Below are 20191 nucleotides of genomic sequence, written 5' to 3' on the forward strand. Positions count from 1 at the left end.
ATTGTGGTCCTTTTCAACCCAGGCCATTTTATGATCCTACGATTCTATGAATTATTCCAAGCGCTTTGTAACGATGCAGGATGCCATCGGGTTTTCCCAGTTTTAGGACAGAATGGAATTAGATGCATAAATCTGGTCCCAGCAGTCTGATCTGGAATGATAGGGCGTCTGATAGACCCTTCTGTGGAGAACAACACAGCTGACATCAGTCAGCCAAACTCATGCAGCTTTGATGGGATCGCCCCCACAAGTAGCCTTGATGCTTTAGGCTGGTCAATGGCATCGTACCAAACACAGCCAATGCCATGGCAAGGAGACCTGAATAGTTTAGAAATGCAACCGTAAACTGCCTGGTAGTAAGGGAAATGGGAATGAAGATAAGAAAGCCTCGGAAAGCCAAGGATGCTTTTAGCACTCACTTCTTTGTAAGCGAATGCAGGACTTCAGGCACGGTGCTGGGGGACGTGGCTTAGTGGGCATGGTGGGGATGGGTTGCTGTTGGTGTCTTACAGGTCTTTTCCAACTGAATGACTCTATGATTCAATGGAGAATGTTGAGCAAGGCTTATTGTGAGCCTGCAGAGGCTTAAGCTGGCTGTGCTGCCAGACATCCTCGGTGACAAAAACTGAGTCCATGTGCACTGAAATAAGCAGATCATGAAGTGCCAACTCATTTTACATGAGCCTCCAGTGCACAGACAGGCGTTGGAACAACACTGACAGGAGTTTATTCAGATTAAGAAGACGATGTCAAACTAATGGGACCTAAACATCACAGGTAACTGCAGCAATTAAACCTGCAGCAAAAATCCTTGCATTCACAGATGCAGTACGAGAAAGACAAACCGAGCAGACAGTTCAAAGTGACTCACTGCAAGAGTAATAAATAATTTAAATTAAAAAGTGTCTTCTGCATACGTTTCCCACAAGTAGGGCCAAGGGCTTGGAATTAATCTAACAGAGATGCTCCCTGTGAACGCTGCCTGTCGGAAAGGCTGCTGAGTGCCTCTCCTGATGGAAGTGCCAAATGACAACGAGCATTGGCTGGAGCCTTGAAAGACACAGGGAGAGCTCCTCCAGATGGGAGAGGAAACGTCCAGAAGGACTGTTCAGTGATTTAGAAGAGAATGAATGTCAAAGGAGGGAAAAAAAAGGAGTATTTCTCCTTGGATACAAAGCCAGTCCACGCTGCCTGTCCCCAGGTGGAGATGCCAACCCTGCTTGCAGAGGTGAGCACCGCCAGCATTGACCACGCTGCTGCGACCTTCGCTCTCACCTCGCTTAATTCAAAGGCAATTAATACCAATCGACTGAACCCCAAGGCACTGGGTTCTCACAGCCTGCTGCCCTGCATCCCTCTCGTGCAGGACTTCAAACCCACAGCGCTGGCTGCCAGCCACGTCTCGCCTGCCTGCAGGCATGCAGCACCACGGCTGCCTCTGTGACTCCACCAGGGTTAAGTGCTCCCACTCGCAGCCTCCCTCATCCCAGCCCCGTGGAGCAGAGCCAGAACAACCCTCTGCTGGCAAACACCCCGCATCCATGTGCTGCTTGTGGCAAGCGGTGCTGCTCCGTTAGCGGTGCTGCTTTGTTAGCGATGCTCTGTGAGACAGGCTGGCAAAATCCCACAGCAGCAAGAACCCCCCCCCGCCACGAGAGCTTTGTACCATCCCAATCCATAACTACACCCTTTGCAGGAGGGAGCTCTAATGCAATTAATAACAAGGCTGCTTCTGCTGGGCCATAAATAAGGTTTAGAGCAGTGGCACTGCCTGAAACACACCTGGAATGTGAAATTAGGAATGACTTTCCATTTAGCTTCTTTCTTACTAGGGTAAGAAAACATCTCAGTAACACAATCTGCGTGTTGATGTGGTCACGCTTGGTTGCTTTTTTATTTTATAAAGCCTGGCCTTGTTCTGCCTCCCTACACACCTCTGCCCCAGGCACTGATCTGTGCCGGCGTGACCGCTCACCAGTGTAGGGAGCTCATGGAAATCATGTGGGGCCCATTTCTTGCATAGACCGTAAGGAGTTAAGTCAGATCAATGCCACTACACATTTTTCCCTCTATCTGCTCCCATTTCATTGTCTAGCTGCCTCTTCGTCCCTGCTCCCCATACGTGCAGCCCTGCAAAGTGCGCACGCTCAGGCTCACCCGACCCTGGTGTGATCAGTGGGCCCTCCAGCTCGAAGGCTTCGTCGTCACATTGATCATCCAGTTTCTTCTTTTTTTTCTTCGATGGATCTCTGGGTTTCCTCAGAAGAGAGAGCTCCTCTGGATGCCTGATGTCTGGGGAGAAATTTGTACAATCATTAAGGCTGGAAAAGACCTCCGAGATCCCCAAACCCAACCCCAGCCCATCCCACTGTGCCCAGTGCTCACATCCCTCAGTGCCACGTCTCCACTGAACACCTCCAGGGATGATGGTCCACCACTGCTGGGCAATAATGGACCATTTTAACAAAGGCAAGATGAAAAAACATGGGAAAAACAGAGAAAATCCTTCCTTAAGGAACCACATCCAGTAACTTGAAATACCTGGGCTGATTTTCCTGTTTTGCAGCGGCTAAAAATGAAGTCGAGATCAAGCCTGTCTGGAACAAACACCTTTCTTACGGTTGGAGAGCTCACACAGCACTGGGGCCAAACACTGCATTTCCCATGCACAATGCAAACAGGAGGGGGCTGCTGATGAGTGGTGTCCCCCGGGCGTTCATACTGGGACCAGTATTAATGACATGGATAGTGGGACCAGGTGCACCCACAGCGGATGACACCAAGCTGAGTGGTGCAGCTGACATGACAGAAGGAAGGGATGCCATCCAGAGGGACGTGGACAGGACTGGGAAGTTCAACAAGGCTTAGTGCAATGGTTGGGGCCATCCCAAGCACAAATACAGGCTGGGCAATGAGCAGACAGAGAGCAACCCTGAGGACAAAGACCTGGGAACATTTTAAAACTAAAATGTAGGTTCAGATTGGATCTAAGGAAGACGTTCTTCATGATTAGAGTGGCGAGGCCCTGGCACTGCTGTCATGCAGTCTGCCCCAGCCCCTGTGTGGTTGCTATTTCCACATTTGCCAGGGGACGGCTGCCATCATAAACAACACGATCCAAAAATGACTTTATTTTGTAGCCTTATTACAGCATGGCTTGTCTGGCAGGCTGTGTCCTGCTCTGAGACTTTGCTGCCCTGCCTGCAGACATGGTGAGCGCTGCGGGGCCACAATGCTATCTGTACAACCTCTGCTTCCACCCACACCTGGGCTGTGGTTGTCCTTGGTGACATCCAGACCCAGCACCCCTTAACCCAGCACCTCCACGTTACCCATAGAATCATAGAACGGTTGGGTTGGAAGGGACCTCGAAGATCATCCAGTTCCAACCCCAATGCCACAGGCTGCTTGCTGACCAGTAAATCAAGCTCCATTCAATCTGGCCTTTGAGCACCTCCAGGGATGGGCATCCACAACTTCTCTGAGCAGAATCTTCCATACTATGGCCAGAATCTCCCACTCTATGGGTGTCCCACCCCCAAACCATCCACTGACACAGCTCTAATTCATTAAAGTGCACCCTGATTCATTATTACGACACAAACACCACCCATGGCACTGAGCTCCCTCCCTGCACCCACTCAGGTTTCACCATCACTCAGTGCTTCAACCATTCCTCCCAACAAACATCCAATGCGGGAATACAGACAGCTCTTCCGACTTGCTCCTCTTGCCTCCAGCTTATCTCATTAAGAAAAAATCTGCTGGGATAACTGGGGTCACGAGCACAGGATGACTTGCAGCAGTGCCTAAAATGAGGAGTTCCCCTGGTATTTTGCTAGCAAGGTTTATACTCGGCTGTTTATTTATGGTGCATTAGCAACTGATGCTGCCGCTCAGCTGAAACCATTCAAAGAGGCCAAGAGAAGGGCTGCAGGCCAAGCTCTGCTCCTGAAAGCAATCTGCTGGAGACGGCCCAACGCTTGACCATCTGATTTCAAAGCGACTTTTTATAGTTCCTCAGTTGTTCATGACGCTCTCTTCGGATTACAAAGGATGCTGTGAGTTTTCAGCAGCTGCTTCAAAGCTGCGCAGCGCCACGAGGCACAGCGGAGCATCCTTGGCATGCAAGAGCCCCTTTGTGGCTGGGCACATTTTCAGAGATAAATCCCAAATTTCACCCCAACGGCCAGCTGCTGGACACGCCGTCATCTCACAACCCTCCCAAAGCCAACTGCAGGCATTTGGGCTGCAATGGGGAGAGCAAAAGTGAAGCTTGATGTAAGTGTGCAGCATGCAGGCAGTGAGCGAGCACCACCGTCTGCTTCTCCGACCCCAAAGCCAAAGGAAAAGCAAAAAAAGAAAAGCAACTTTGAGCACTTTGCTGGTTGTGCTTCTCAATCTTTCAGTAAACTACTGGCAGAAAAAAACGCTTGACACTGCCTGTGATTAATAAGTTTACAAAGGCTCCTCAAGCGTGTTTTGAATAGAGACAGGCTTGGCAAATGCGGTGTTTAGTTACTGTAGCTAAAGCAGAGACTGTCCAGGGTATAAGGGCTTGCAGATGGTGGTGCTCCAGTTAGTTGGAAAGCAGGACAGGGAGCTGCTGAGGACGCCAGCCCATTTTCTGGCCATAAAGGCAAGAGATACATCTTTAAAGCGGCGTGAAAAACTGGAAATCCAATGGCAGGTCCATGCTGTTGGGTAGGTCACGCCGTGCCTGCAGAAAGCCATCCGCTGGAGATGTTCCTCTGGGGCAAAACATCTCCCCAGTTGGGGACTGCAGCCTCAAAGCCAAGCAAACCCCATCCGCATCTCCCCCCATTTCAGCTCCTCCTGAGTCCCGGTCCCGCAGAGCTGCAGTGCTGACCTCCGAGCGGTGCAATGTTTGCTCTCCAATTTCTGCTTTTGTTACCATCTGCGGGGACTGTGTTTGCTTAAAGAGAGACTCCTTGTCTGTACACACAAGACAGATGGCAGTGGCGAAGTCTGCTTGAAATTACTGTAAATGATCACGATCCATTTAGCATTTCAATTTCTGCATGTTGTGCAAGCGTGTGAAATCTCAGCTATTCCCTCAGCGGCGCGGCTGGAAGCGGCCCATCCTGCTGGGTGCTGCCTATGGAGATCCCATCTGTGGCTGTGCTGTGCTGATGCAGACAAACTGTTGGCCTTTCATTCCCCTGGAATCTCTCCTTTCTGCTCCAGCCCAAACACAGCCCACCCGGCCCAGCTGTGCCCATTTATCTCCTGCCCAGAGATGAGCAGCAGAGCTGGGATGAAAAATCCTCCTTCTCCGCAGAACAGTGCACTGACTGCTCCTGGAAAACTGGCTTTGAAGGAAAACAGCCACTCTGATGGCGGTAAAATTCCAAATTCACACCATTTTTGGACCAAATCCATCAAGCAAACCACGCAGCCGCTGCATCCTTAACACCAAGGTGCATTGCAGCTGTGGGAAAGCAGAGGCAGGAACAAAACCCACTGGTTTTGGCACGGAAGAAGGATTTTGCTCCTTTGTGTCCATCCAAGATGGCATCACCCAGTGGAAGCACTGTCTCAGGATACATCAGCTTCCCCCAAATCTAAAATTATGGGAAGTCACACTACTTAGAATCACAGAATCGTTAGGGTTGGAAAAGACCTCTGCTATCATCTAGTCCAGCCCTCCACCAACCACCAGTTGTCCACTGCAACACATTCAGTATCCAGTTTTGACATGCCAAGAGATCAAACCCTCCAAAGAAGTTACTGTTCCCTTTTCCACCCCAATTCTGGCTGCCTAAAATCCATACAGCTTAAGGTTAACCTTACTCTTGAAACAGTGAAAACTCCATCATTTTCTTTGCAGCACACACAACATTTAGGGGAAATCCTCGCTTTAATGCTCATCCAGTTGCCCTCAGCTAGGACATGTGTTTTGAAGTGGGATATTTCTGCACTGGATAACCAATGCCTTGAACCAATGACTCATAAAAATTACAGCCTTTGCACTCCGACACGACGATTCCTAGAGAAACGAGACCTCAAAACCCACGTCCCTCCCATTTCAGATTTCAAACTACATTTTTTGGGAGGGAATCAGCAAATTCTGTCTGCTGCCGTGAGTCGACAGAACCAGGTATTATCCTTATCTTTAACTCATTCACGATAAAGCTCTGCAAAACAAACCCAAGGCAATAAAAAAATAAAAAGCAGCGCATAGCATTGGGAACGCCTGCAGATAAGAGTGTGGCTGTGCTGCGGTGCTGCAGCATCTGACCATGGAGCAGCTCCTCACCCATAGCACATTCAGAACATTTTATTATGGGTTCTTCAGCTGCCTGGCTGTTTAAATATTTATCTGGGCCAAAGCCAAGCTCTGTGTTACAGTCATGGGCCAGCAGGTCGGTCAGGACATCCCGTGAGCCACCTGATGTGCTGCAGAGCAAAACCAGGGCTCACCCTGGCATGGGCTCTGCCTTCCAAAATTCCATATGGAAAACCTGAGAGCTGGATGAACGATGCGCTGCTGGAGCAGAGAAGTGCAAAACCACCTAAAAATGGTGTGCCTGGGAGACCTGATCATGGGATCATAGAATCACTGACGTTGGAAAAGATCCCCCAAGCCCAACCCCAGCCCACCATGCCCGCTGCCCACATCCCTCAGTGCCGCACCTCCATGGCTCTGAAGCCCCTCCAGGGATGGGGACTCCAATACCCAAGTGCAGGACTCAGCTCTTTGTCTCAGTGAACCTCATCCATTGGCCTCAGCACACCGACAGCCCTTCCAGATCCCTCTGTAGGGCTTTCCCACCCTCAGCCAGATTGACACCTCCCAACAGCTTGCTGTCATCTGCCAAATTATTGACGCTGTGTGGTGCCCAGAGTCAAAACCAGGTTGCATTGGACTGGAGGTGCCCCTAAGGGAGAGGTGGAAGAGGAAGGAGACAGCACTGATGGAACCCAGCGTTAGTGTAAGGCGAATAAAAAAGGAGAGACAGGAGGAGCCAAACGCTGTATGTTTGGATGATTTTTCCATGAGTGGGATGAAATCCCCAGCCTCCCGTTATCCGGATGCCTTTTGGAGCCCAGACAGCACTTTGAGCCTTTCCCTGAAGTTGCTGAAGTCAAATTAAACTCATTCGATTAAGCGCCACAAACAAGAGAATAAATCCACTTAGAGCCTCTGCATCGGGCCATAAAGAGAGAACAGGCGTGGAGCTGGGCTGCCAGCAGCTCCTCATGGCTTTGGGATGGACGTCTATTTAAAGGGGCTCTGTCAACAGAAGAGTAAGGATGAAAAAATCCACTGACTCACACGGTGACATACAGCCTGACGCTGCTCCACAGCAGGATGGGGACAGGGATGGGGAGGAGAAAGGGGGGGGGGGGGAAGAGTTTGTTCCATTTTGGTCACTTTGGGACTACGTGTCGTTATTTTGGTCCTGGGGTGCATTCAGACTCTATGTGAACACAGCAGACGCATACAGGAGAGCAATAAAAAGAGTGAAAAAAGGAAGAAGTTGGCAGCGGCACACTCGGCCTTTGCGATTTAAAAAGCTGAGTCCACTGCAATTTGGCAGGCTCTCTAAATGGTAAGATTTCCTTCCACACCCATCCCCTAGACATATTTAGAAATAGCTGTGCTACTGCCAAACCTCTGCTGGCGGTAGCAGAAGGCAGCAGCAAACCCTGCCCAGGGGCTGGGATGGGAGCGATGGCTCCGAGCATCCCTGCAGTGCTGCCCAGCATCCCAGCACTGTGCTGGGGGAGGGCTGCTTCCCCCAGCTGCTCGCGTGCAAAACCCTGAGTTGGTCCCAATATTTTAGGAGAAATGCTGCTTTGTTTTCGAGCCGGGCATAAAGGAAGAAAAAAATAGTTTAAATCCTAAAATCACGGCATGGGTCGGGTTGGAAGGGAATTCCATGATCATCCAGTCCAGATGGGTGCCCCCCAGCTCATCCACCCCATCCGTGGTCTCAGGCACCTCCAGGGATGGTGCACCCCCAGCTCTGGGCAGAGGGGTGGCTGTCCCACGTCCCCAGCTCTGCCCCGTGCCTTTCCCAAGGCAGCCAGCAGCACTCTACATGCTAATGGGGCTGGGCAGAGCCCCGGGAGGACCAACAGGCTTCACTTTTGCAGAAATAGCAGCTTTTTATAGAAGTTTTTTTGGCATCCGAGGGCGTGGAAATATTACAAATACTTCAGAAGGCAGAGGACATTCTGTACTGGGGGAGAGACCAGTTTATAAAGAGAAGCAAAATAAATAAATAAATAAATAAGGTAGGGTCATATTCAGTGTCTAGACAGCCCGGGGTGACACCTCACCCAGCTCACACCGTGCTGCTCCCAAATGCCACCAGCAGCACGGCTCGGGTTGCAGGCGAAGGCTGGGACAAGCAGGGCACATCAGCTGTCACTCATCATAGAACGGCCTGGGTTGCAAAGGAGCACGATGCTCATCCAGCTCCAACCCCCTGCTGTGTGCAGGTCACCAACCAGCAGCTCAGGCTGCCCAGAGCCACATCCAGCCTGGGATGATCTGATCATGATCTCCGTCTGGACACCAAGCCATTGACCACCACTCTCCGAGGTACGAATTCACAACCAGTGAAGAATACGAGGAAGAACCTTATAAGGACAGCAGCTTTTACCCACCATAACAACTCTCCATTTCTGGGACACCCGCAGCACTGCTGGGGCAGGAAATGCAGAGGCATGGGAAAAAAGCCTTCCTGCTTGCAGCTCTGTTTGCTTTTCCTCTCCCACGTGCCCAGCAGCAGCAGTGCATCCTGCCTGCAGCCCAAGATACAGGGAGAGAACCTACAGAGCAGCGCGAGGCGCCCACAGGGAAACAGCTTAAGAAAAAAGCAGATGGAAAGCATCATCTCTAATCACACAGTGATGGCGTGATGGCAAAGAGCTTCTGTCTGTCTGCAGTTACATGGGATGATTGCTCATCAGCGGCTGATTGGAGAAGACCTCCAAGATACCCAACCCCATCCAGCCCACCCTGCCCACTGCCCACATCCCTCAGTGCCACATCTGGAACACCTCCAGGGACGGTGAACCCACCACTGCTGGGCAGCTGTGCCACTGCAGCACTGCTTTTTCAGAGAAGGAATGCTTCCTAATATCCAACCTGACCCTCCCCCGGTACAATGTGAGGCCATCACCTCTCATCCTATCGCTGTCAAATGCGAGAAGAGGCTGATCCTCACCTCGCTACCACCTCCCTTCAGGCAGTTGTAGAGAGTTGTAGAACATTTCCATCACTGGGCTCTTGTTGCTCTGGAGGCTTGGGGATTCCTATCCAGGCAATGGTATTTTGGGGTGTCACAGGAACGAGAAGCCCAGGGGGACCATCACTGGACTGGAGAATGCTCTGCAGTCCCTTCTCCATGGGAGAAGCAGGGACTTCATCTGCTCTGAGCTCCATGTGATTGGTGGGTGAGAACTGGCCTGGGGAGCTGCTCAAGTGGAGGCAAAGCCATTTCACCACAGTGATGGGAGCCTACAAACAGATCTGGGAGCTCCAAGTACAGCTCAAAGCTGTACGTTGATTCTGGGTCATAGCTGAGCCTGGAAGGAAGAGCTTCAAAGCTGTCCCTGCTCAAGTCCCTTTCCTAACATCCAGCTTGAACCTCCCCTTGCAATTCGCCCCATACCAATCAGCTGCTGATATGCAGCATGCTGAATTGCATTCACATACCTTCTAGGTTGTCTGCTGGGCAGGGAAAACCTCCCCAGCAGGGCAGCGATGGGACAGGAACACATAGGGCACTCATAAGCAGCACCACATCCCCATCCCTCAGCAATCCCTGAACCGAAAAAGGGAACTTTTACTTTCTCTTTCTGTGGTTTCTGACTGCAGACCAAAGCCTGCCCTCGCGGCAGGCACACAGCCAGGCCCAGCACCGGGCTGCTCTCTCCACCCTCCTCCCATCCCAGTGCCCTCCCCACCGGCTGCAGGGGGAACACAGGGGCTGTTCCACTGGGAATGAGATTGCGTTTTCCGGCTTCACACGACCTCCACGGACACTGGGGGACGTGTGAGCAGCTCTAGAATCCTCCCACATCCACCCCCAGGATCCCCAGAGGTGAGCTTTGCTCTCTGAGCAAAAGAGAGTTTCCATCTGCAGATTAGGGGCTCTGAAAAGAAATCCCACTGGTGACATGCTGTATTCCAGGAGACAGCAGCAATAATGCTCTCATTTTAATTAAAAGAGATGCAGAACAGAAGCAACCTCACTGGCCAGTCCCAATGGGCCAGCTCTGCAATGGAGGCTGCTCTGCCTTGCCACGTCCCCTCCAAACCATTTCACATAGCTCAGACAGCATTCATCATCTGCTGTAACACCAATTCCCCTTTTGCAGCCTGTGATGGAAATGCAAATCTCAGGCACCGCACTGGAGCAAAGCCATTGCAAGGACCGAAGGACACTGGCAGAAACACTCCGCAGATGTCAGCCTCCTTCCTTCCTTCCCCATCGCTCTCTGATTTGAGACCAACTGCAGAACAAAAGCGAGGGCAGCATCCTCGCCCTGTGCTGTGGCACTGCATGGAATCACCAAGAACCACAGACTCATTTTCAGCCAGAGGGTGGTGAGGCACTGGCACAGGTTGCCCAAGGAGGCTGTGGATGCCCCATCCCTGCAGGCATTCAAGGCCAGGCTGGATGTGGCTCTGGGCAGCCTGGGCTGCTGGTTGGCGACCTGCACACAGCAGGGGTTGGAGCTGGATGAGCACTGTGCTCCTGTGCAACCCAGGCTGTTCTATCATGCTACGATTAAGGCTGGAAAAGACCACTAAGATCATTGAGTCCAACTGTAAATACACCACATATGCCACAGCTCTACAGCACAGACATCCCTCCTGCATCCTCCTTCCCAGGCTTTCTCTGCACAGCAGCAGCCTGTATCTGATGTCTGTTGTGAGCAGCCTCCATGGGCTGCCAAACACAGCACAGCAAACACGACTGCACAATTCGAGGAATTCCCAATCTTTTGGGTTGGATTCTCAATCTTTTGGGTCGTTAACTCTAAATCTTGGCATATCCTGTAATTTAGAGGCAAAATAAGCAAAAGCACAACCTAAATAACATACGCAAGCGTGATCCTGCTTGCTTATGGAGCATTGCAGAGATGCAACCAGCTAGAGTGCTGGCGACACGAGGAATTACTTCCAATTACTCCTTAATCATGCCATATGTTAAAATTAGTGAAGTATGTAATTGGATGCTCTGAGGGAAAGACAGCAAACAGATCCAAGCTATGAGTGACTCACAAACACAATTTTCTCTGCTGAGCATTGGTTCAGGCAGGCCACAGCAGACGGTAATTTAAGAAATGAAGGGATTTTCAGAGAAAAGAGCTGTGTTAGAGCAGGGATTACCTCCTTCCCTTTCTACCTTGAAATACTTGCTTGGTTTTCCTGAGGGAGGCAATTAGGAAACACTTCTTCTCTGAAAGAGTGGCGCTGCAGTGGCACAGCTGCCCATGGAGGGTCACTGTGCATGGAGGTGATCCAGAGCCATGGGGACGTGGCACTGAGGGATGCTGGCAGTGGGCATGGTGGGGTGGGCTGGAAATCTTGGAGGTCTTCTCCAAGCTATGATTCTACACATATAGATATTAATCCTATAGATATCTATAATATATATATATATATCTGTACATATAACCAGATAGAAAAGCATCCATAGATCTCCATGAAGAGCCTCCAGTCCCATCTTCCCATTCCCAACACTGAGCACTGCTGAACATCTGGCTTCCAGTACACACCAGCAGAAGGGCTAAACAAGATGCAACCCCCACATTCAGCCTCACAGCTCCCATCTGCCATCAAACAGCTTGGGTTTAAGCCAAACTCTTCTTTTGTTCCTTCCCCACCATCAGGTACCCCAGCACCTGGCAGAAACACCCACGACAGATGTCAAAGCGCTTCCTGTGCTGCTCACTGCAGCTCTCTGAGCAGATTTCCCCTCTTTGCACATCTTTAAATATTAGTGTTATCCTCCTGCTTTACTCATAAATACACAGGGAGGCCTGGAGTTAAATCAAGAGCTGCTTCAGGCCCATGTAAGGTTCTGGCTGCTCTGTGCTCTCATTACATGATTAACTCCAGCAGAATTTCCCAACATGACTCACTGCTAGAATCAGCAGCAGCAAAGCAGACGCTCGTGGCCTCACTGTCTAGCGAGGTATTGGAAATGGCAATAGGAGATGCAATGGGAGATGGGGGTGGGATGCTAAATCTGCTTGGAAATAACGCTGCCTAAGCTTTTCCTGTTTTAAGGAGAATTTTCCCAATATTTATCAAAATGAAACTCAAAAAAAGACAATCCAAGACAGCCCCAAAACTCAACCAAACCCAAAACAGGAAAGAAACAGCACAGAGCCCTCTCAAGACTCATCACCAGCTATATATACACCGGCGCAGCGGGTGTCGTAACAGCTCCCTTCCAGCTTCCTGCTCACACAACTGGGTCAGCCAAGAGTAACCAGAGCTGCTCTAGAAGAGCAGAAATAGATTTACTACAGCAGCGTGGGCATTGCTTGGTCCCTCTGAGCTGAGTGACCATGGCCCATATTGGGGGCGTGGAGTAAGAAACATGGGAAGATCAGTAAAAAGCAGTGCAAACATTGCACATCTGGTATAGCAAATGATCCACCCCTCCTGGGGCTTCTTACTGAAGGGAATCAGAGAGGAAGGAGGGAGAATCAGCTGCTTCCTTCCACCAGACAGTTTTATAGCAGAGCATCATCACTTAATCCCTAATACCATTTTCTCCTAGATGAAGTCCCAGGGATCTGGCAGATTTCCTATTGCAGGGTTTGTTCTTCATCTAGCGCCTATGTTTGCAAAAATACAGATAGAAATCACAGCCCAGCACCAATAACTCTACCAGGGAGCAGGGTGCTGCTGCCCTGCCCAGTGCAGCACTGTGAGCAGCTCTGCTCTGAAAGCAGCACTCAGCATGGAAACCTCATCCCTTTGTGGGTTACATCTGCAGCGCTCTGCAGGTATCAACACACAGAACTGAAAGGCAAAACGAGCAGGCATTTGGGCTGCCTGATCCCCAGGTTGGCTGTTGAGTGCTTGAAGGTGGAAGTTAGCAGTGATTTAATGAGTTTTACTGCACAAGAGCACAAATGGAAGACAAGGTACTCACTGAAGGTTTTGCAGATGTCGGAAACCGCCTTGAAGACTCTGTCGGAGAAGTTGACCTTCACCTTCACGTACTTCATGTTGGGCAGCTGCAGGCGGAGCAGCTTGTGCTGCGGTGTGAACTGCAGCTTGGCGTCAGCCTGGATCCCATACTTGTCCAACGTCCAGTGTGTTTTGAGGAGCCACGTCTTCTTCTTTTCCCACCAGAGCGCGTGGTCCGACCAGTCCTTCTTGACATCTGCAACAAACACAGCATTCACCCATTAAAACTAAGACCAGAATTAACCTTCAAAAGTCAGAAATAATTGCTTGCACTCCATAGCAGCCAGCTCGGAGGTGAGCTTTTTGCTCGGGGATGAGCTGTTTGCTATGGGATGTACCAAAGGGTCTGAAGGATGTCACTGCCTCCTCATCACAGAATGACAGATCGGCCCGGGTTGGAAGGGACCTCAAGGATCACGAAGCTCCAACCCCCCTGTGCCATGCAGGGCCACCAACCTCCACATTTCACAGCAGCCCAGGCTGCCCAGGGCCCCATCCAACCTGGCCTTCAACACCTCCACGGATGGACGGGGCATCACAGCCTCTCTGGGCAGCTGTTCCAGCACCTCACCACTCTCACAGCACACAACTTCCCCTGACATCCAACCTCCATCTGCCCTCCCTCAACTCCAAACCATTTCCCCTTGTCCTGCTGTCATCTCCCCTTGCCAAGAGCTGACTCCCTTCCTGTCTGCAGGCTCCCTTTAGGTACTGCAGGCTGCAATGAGGTCACCCTGCTGCCTTCTTTTCTCCATGCTGAACAAGCCCAGCTCCTTCACCCTATCTTCATAGGCTGCCCTCTGATCATTTTTGTGGCTCCTCTGGACCCTCTCCAACAGCTCCCCTCAGCTGTCATTTCCACCAATGCAAAAAAAAAAAAAGGCTGTTCTCTGCACATCATGCAGCATTCAGGACATTCCAACCTTCCAACCCACACCATCCTACATTTCTACCACTGGCCCAGAAATGAGCTAGGCAGGAGGAAAAGCAGTGAGGAGAGTCACACTGGGTCCCTGTGGTCCCAGCTGATGGGACACCAAGGGGCTCATGGCCAACTCCTCGCGTTGCCAGGAGGGATTTTCACTTTACTGTTTGGTATCAGCTGTTGGCTTGCCCTGTCTCCACAGCCTTGCTACCCAAAGGTGAGCCCAGCCATGTCCACGTGCACAGAAAATGGAATTAAACAAAATTAAGTGGAATTAAACAAGCTTCCTGCCAAGTCTTGCAGTCCCTGCAAATGAAACTGGAAAACTCCCAGATGTTACTCAAAGGAAAGAAGTGGACTCGATGATCCTCGTGGGTCCCTTCCAACTTGGGATATTCATAATCTGAAGTTGGAACTGCATTTTGCAAAGCTCTCCTTGGGCTCAGAACCTCTGAAACCACCGGGGTGCATCAACAGCCATATGGGGAATTAAAGCCTTCCTCCCAGAGGGGAACCCAAACGTTGCTGCAGGACATCACGTGGGCAGGTGGAGGAGAACCCCAAGAGGATGCAGGACACCACAGACACACTTCTGCCCTCGGAATGGGGTTAGCAGGAAGTTTTGAGCTTATGGATTTTGTAGGATTACTTTAATTTCCGCAGTAAAAAAAGAGGTTTAAAGCCAAGGTACTTTCTGGGTCAAACCCTGGCATGGCACTAAGCTTTCTGCCCCAGACCCTCCTGTGACCTTGGACTCCCACATAGGAGCCACCAGCTGTCACCCACTGCCATCGCCACTCTGTGACCACCAGCCCACAGCCAAAGCCCTGCAGCGTGGGACGACAGACGGGGTTTTTGATCCCTGTCTGTTCTTCCGTTTAATCTGTGACAAAACGGCATCATCACACAGCCAGAAAGTAGAAATGCTAAGCTGGACATTTCAGCAGCTTTGTACAATCAAATTAAACAAAACCAAATATAGAAAAGCATGCAAACTTGCACAAGCCTTGGCTACTCTCAGAAAAATCTGAGAAATCATTACAATGGACTTTGGTAAGGAGGTCCAACTTGTGCCCAGCTGGAAGCTCAACAGGTTGGCACTGAAGCTTAGGGGGTGGGGGAAGCAAAAAAAGGCATCTTGAATCAGTAACACTTATGTGTAACAGAGCACAGGAGGGGATTTGGGTTCTCGCTGCAGATTAACCTCTCAGGCATGGCAAGCACAGCCTGAGAGCAATTAACACTTTGGGTTAATGGTGAGATGGCCGGGGAGCAGCTGCACATAAAGAAGCCTTGGAAATGGTTAGCAGCAAGCTGAGGGCTGAGCACTGAGCTGTGATTTCCTTGGGGCTGGGCTCAAAGGGGGGTTGGAACCAGATGAGCCTTAAGGTCCCTTCCAACCCAAGCCATTCTGTGATCCCAATGGGTGCCTTCCAATGCCACTGGCACGTTTCCATTGCCAACAGTTCCCATCTGGGATTCACACAGCAGAAAATAACAAGGGATACTCCAAGCTCACCAGCACCTGCTTAAGGGAGGCCCAGAAGGACCCGTGGGGATCTCCAGCCCTGCAGCAGCTCCTTGGCACTCGCACACCAGACCCCGGTGTCACATCAACACTGCCTGTGCCTCCTTGTTTTGGGGATATCCCAATATCCCCTGTCCTCAATGGGCCCTCCTGCTGCAGGACCAACAGCCAACAGCCAACCACACAGGGCTGAGATGTGGGTTAGGAACGATTGGGAGCTCCTGCACAAGCTCCAGGAATATGTTAGGCACTACATCTATCTACACATATGGTAGAGCTATCTGCACATATAAGGACCCATACACACACATATGGACCCATATGCAGATAAGAATACAAAGACATAGCTTGGTATGTATGCAAGATACATAATATAGATATAAAATATATAAATACATAAAAATGTATCAATATTCCATATATTTAATAATCACGTATCTAAAATATACATTATATATCATGCACACACACATCTATATGTATCATCTACATAGGACTATCTTCAAACACTGACCATTTCCACATATATCTCCACATGGGAAAGCACAGTGTGTGTGCATATGTACATATCTTCATGTTCACCCATACACAAACACATTCACCCACACAGTGGGCATGGTGGTGATGGGCTGATGGTTGGACTGGAGGATCTCAGTGGCCTTCTCCAATGCTAATGACTCTGATTCCCCATATACACATGCATATATATGTGTCTACGTGTGTGTGCCCAAATGGAAGGGCTCAGGCTGTGATATGGTTGCAGTCTTTTATGTCTGCACAGTTTATAGACATATACATGTATATAACTGTGTGTATATGTGATATATATACCACACACCTGGATGCATTTATCACATACATGCCATAGATACACACAGTGTATTTCCCTACACGTATGTTCATTCTCTCTTGGTAAATGCACACACGTGTACAGCTCTGCATATACACACACGACCATGCACACACACACATGTCCATCTATTGATCCCGTTGGGCTGGGACCTGCCAGCACCACCCCCTGCTCCTGCTGACCTCCGTACACCCAGATTCCTTTGAACATGCCAAAGCCACTCCTTCTTGGACAATCATGGAAAAAAAATGCAGAAAATGAGCTGTTTCCATTTATCTGGGGTCAGGCTGAAGTTCCATTTATCTGGGGTCAGGTGGGTTCGGCTGGGTGATGGGGTCAGGAAGAATCTATTTGTTGGTGTGGTTTGGGGCACTTAGGAGCGTACATTGGGACTTTAAATGGAAAAGGATCAACGATAAAATCCTTCTGCCCTTTGGTAATGAGACCTGAAAAATTATACTTTGCAGCACACAGAGACAAACAGCCTCTAAGAACCATTACCAGGCTGCTGCAATGCGCTGCGATCAGCAACGTGATGCTCTCAGTACTCCTAAGATTTAATAAGGGGTTTTAATCTTGTGCCTGTATGAGGCCAGCTATGAGAAACCCATTGAACTGCTTGATCTTACAGGTCTTTTCCCACCTTCGTGGCTCTATGAATGGTTCTGTGGGTGGTTCATAGAACCTCAAAGGTCGGCAAAACCTCTACGATCATCAAGTCCAAGAGCTGACCCATCACCACCACATGCACTAACTGTGCTCCTAAATGCGATGTAGGATGTGACCCATCACCACCACCTGCACTGGCCATGCCCCTAAATGCAATGCAGGATGCAATGCGGGGCACAGCTGCCTGACACATCCTTGCTCAGGATGATCACTGACTGATGGTCACTCTGCAGAACCCAGGCAGCACCCCCAGCAAGGACAAAGCCTTGCAGGCATGCAAGTGGCTCCTGCTCTGCAGCAAGCTCTAGGAAGGAAGCTCTTTTCAGTATTAATAGGATTACTCAGCTAGCACTTGGCAATCTGATTCATTACGGTGCCACTTGCACTCCTGCACATATATCCCTCCTGCTCCAGCTGCAACCACTTCCCCAGTCCTGGCTCTACAAATGTCGTTGTGACCCCAACACCCCCATTTTCCTAAGGGAGAGAATGAAGGAAAGCAAAAGGTGGGGTTCTCTTTTTTACGAGGTTTTTGATCAGGGTTCATGCCCTGCTGTAGCAGGGTGCTCCTCCCACACCCTCCATCCAGCAGCATAGCAGCAGAGCTGCGGCGGATGGGACTGGGAGCAATGCAAGGAAACTTGATTACAGAGGGGCTGGTGTGATTAAAGCACTGCCCAGATACACAGCAGAAGGATGGAAGGAAGGAAGGAAGGAAAAGCACTTCTGCAGGGAGCCTCCAGCTGCCATGACTGCGCATCCCTCCGTCCCCATGCACTGCAGCATCGAGTCACAGTGATGAGACAACAGCGAATGGCTTTAAACTAAAAGAAGGGAGATTAAGGTGAAGTGAAGGGGGAATTTTTTTTGACAGTGAGTGTGGGGAGGAGCTGGCACTGCTACCTGCAGAGCTGTGGGTGCTCCATCCCTAGAGGTGCAACCCTGGCTCGTGCCCAGCGCCTGTGCAAGCTGTGCCAGGAGGCGCTGCAGATGATAGCAGCAGGAGGACGTCGTGCAGGATGCATGCAGCACGCAGATAACACGGGGCTGAGCAGGCAGCCCCCACCCCAGCACCTCATTCTGCTCAGCACCCATCCCTCTGGTAACAGCTGCACCCCTGCAAAGCTGGCTCTGCAACTGCTGCAGCATCCGGGCAGCCTTTCTATAAAACCCCACCACCCAATAACCCCCCCCAGTGCCCAAACTGCGGGCTCACAGCAGCTTTGCAATCGGTGATGTTGCAATGAGCCAAGCATGCAGTGCAAACACTCCCTGTGCTCTTTCCCAACTCAGCAAACACTCCCTGCATCAAGAACTCCACAGCAGTGCCACACACCCTTTGTCCCCCCACCCCAACCCCACCACAGAAACAGAAGAGTGAAGGTGAATGCCCAACACCATCACAGGTTGCACCAGGATCTGCCCAAGGAGGCTGTGGATGCCCCATCCCTGCAGGCATTCAAGGCCAGGCTGGATGTGGCTCTGGGCAGCCTGGGCTGCTGGTTGGCGACCTGCACACAGCAGGGGCTTGGAGCTGGATGAGCACTGTGCTCCTTTGCAACCCAGGCCATCCTGTGGTTCTATGAATCCCTATATGCACACTGGGAAGCTGATGGCCCAGTGCTGCCTTAAGGCCATTCTGGTGCACAGATCCCTTCCCCAAAACCCGTCCCACTCCCCACCTCAGCACCATCCCTCCATGCAGTAACCACGTCCTTCTGGCCCTGCTTGGCTTCTTCTTGCAATAAAGTTCCCTCATTCAGCAAACTGGGAGATTCCTGGTTTGCTTTTTGCAATGTTTCGGAGAGGGATCCCTCTGGAAATTCCCACCTGAAGGCAGTCAGCTCCTCATCCATCCCTTTAAATATTAAGGAGCAACTCACACACAGCCGACATCACATCAAACACAGTCAGACTCAATGCAGAACGCAGCGTTCAGAGCCCGATGGAGGAGGGTGGGGAAAAGGAAAGGCCGGCCGCCGCCAGGAACAAACACAGCACATGAAACCAAGGGAAGGGTGTGAGCCGTGCTCCCCCAGCCCCATCCCACACTTTGTGCCACAGCCGACCGCGTGCCCAGAGGAAGCCGCCGATCTCGGCTGGTCTGAGCAGCAAACCCAACAATTTCCTGTCTGTGGTCACCGACAATTGGGGCATCGCAAACCCCCCGGCATCTCCAGCCTGGGTCGGAAGGGAAACGCTCCCAGCACCGCCGCAGATGGGTTCTGCCTCCAGGTGTGGGACGGCCGCTTCCCCACCGCCTTCACGTGCCGCCGCATGGACAAAGAACAACCAGCCGACAGAGAGGAAGTTACGGCAGAAATAGATTGCTTCATTTCGATTTTAATTCTTTGGGGAGGCTTCCAAAGACTCATCGTCGCTTGGGATGGGAGCACGCATCACCGGGACCTGCGTACAGCACCCAGCTCCCCCCGCTCCCAAGTCCTGCTCGCTGGCTGCACTGACGCCAACAAAGAGGACTTTATGTCAGCTGCAGCCCCGCGATCCGCTGCGTGCCTATGCAGCAGCTTCCTGGAGCCAGAGGCTGATGTACAGCACGCAGCCTGCATGCGTCCTCCGATTACCGGCGACGTGCGTGTTCCACTTCAGTGCTGTTACAAATGCGTTGTTCCAGGGACAAGGACTCGGTGTGGAGATATCAACCACGTGCTGATAGCAAAACACGGAGCGACACGAAACCCCACCGAGAGCTGGGATGCTGCTGGCTACCCCAGGAGATGCTCCTGCCCCAGAACAACTCAGCACTGCCTGCTGCACCAGCACCAGCACTGTGCCCACATCCCAGCCCAGCTAACGAGCCAGGCGTGACGTTCCCCAGGATGATGTGGGTCACCGGGTGCTGAGAATCACAGCATGGCCTGAGTTGCAAAGGAGCACAGTGCTCATCCAGCTCCAACCCCTGCTGTGTGCAGGTCGCCAACCAGCAGCCCAGGCTGCCCAGAGCCACATCCAGCCTGGCCTTGAATGCCTGCAGGGATGGGGCATCCACAGCCTCCTTGGGCA

General features: G+C 51.1%; 1 protein-coding gene across 4 annotated transcripts in view; it reads right to left on the reverse strand.

Moving 5' to 3' along the window:
- The window catches only part of FERMT2 (FERM domain containing kindlin 2), a 36426-nt gene that overhangs the window by 13007 nt on the left and 3228 nt on the right, over positions 1-20191 (reverse strand). For all 4 annotated transcript variants that reach the window (XM_042813839.1, XM_042813838.1, XM_042813837.1 and 1 more), the window contains exons 2-3: positions 13158-13391; positions 2158-2292 (exon numbers count right to left, since the gene is read on the reverse strand). In XM_042813839.1, coding sequence (XP_042669773.1) covers positions 2158-2292; positions 13158-13391 — 369 coding nt within the window. The remainder of the gene's footprint in view (positions 1-2157; positions 2293-13157; positions 13392-20191) is intronic.

The sequence above is a fragment of the Centrocercus urophasianus genome, unplaced genomic scaffold (assembly GCF_019232065.1).
Source record: "Centrocercus urophasianus isolate 14NV4802_14NV808 unplaced genomic scaffold, USGS_Curo_1.0 seq_14, whole genome shotgun sequence".
Classification (NCBI taxonomy): Eukaryota; Metazoa; Chordata; class Aves; order Galliformes; family Phasianidae; genus Centrocercus; species Centrocercus urophasianus.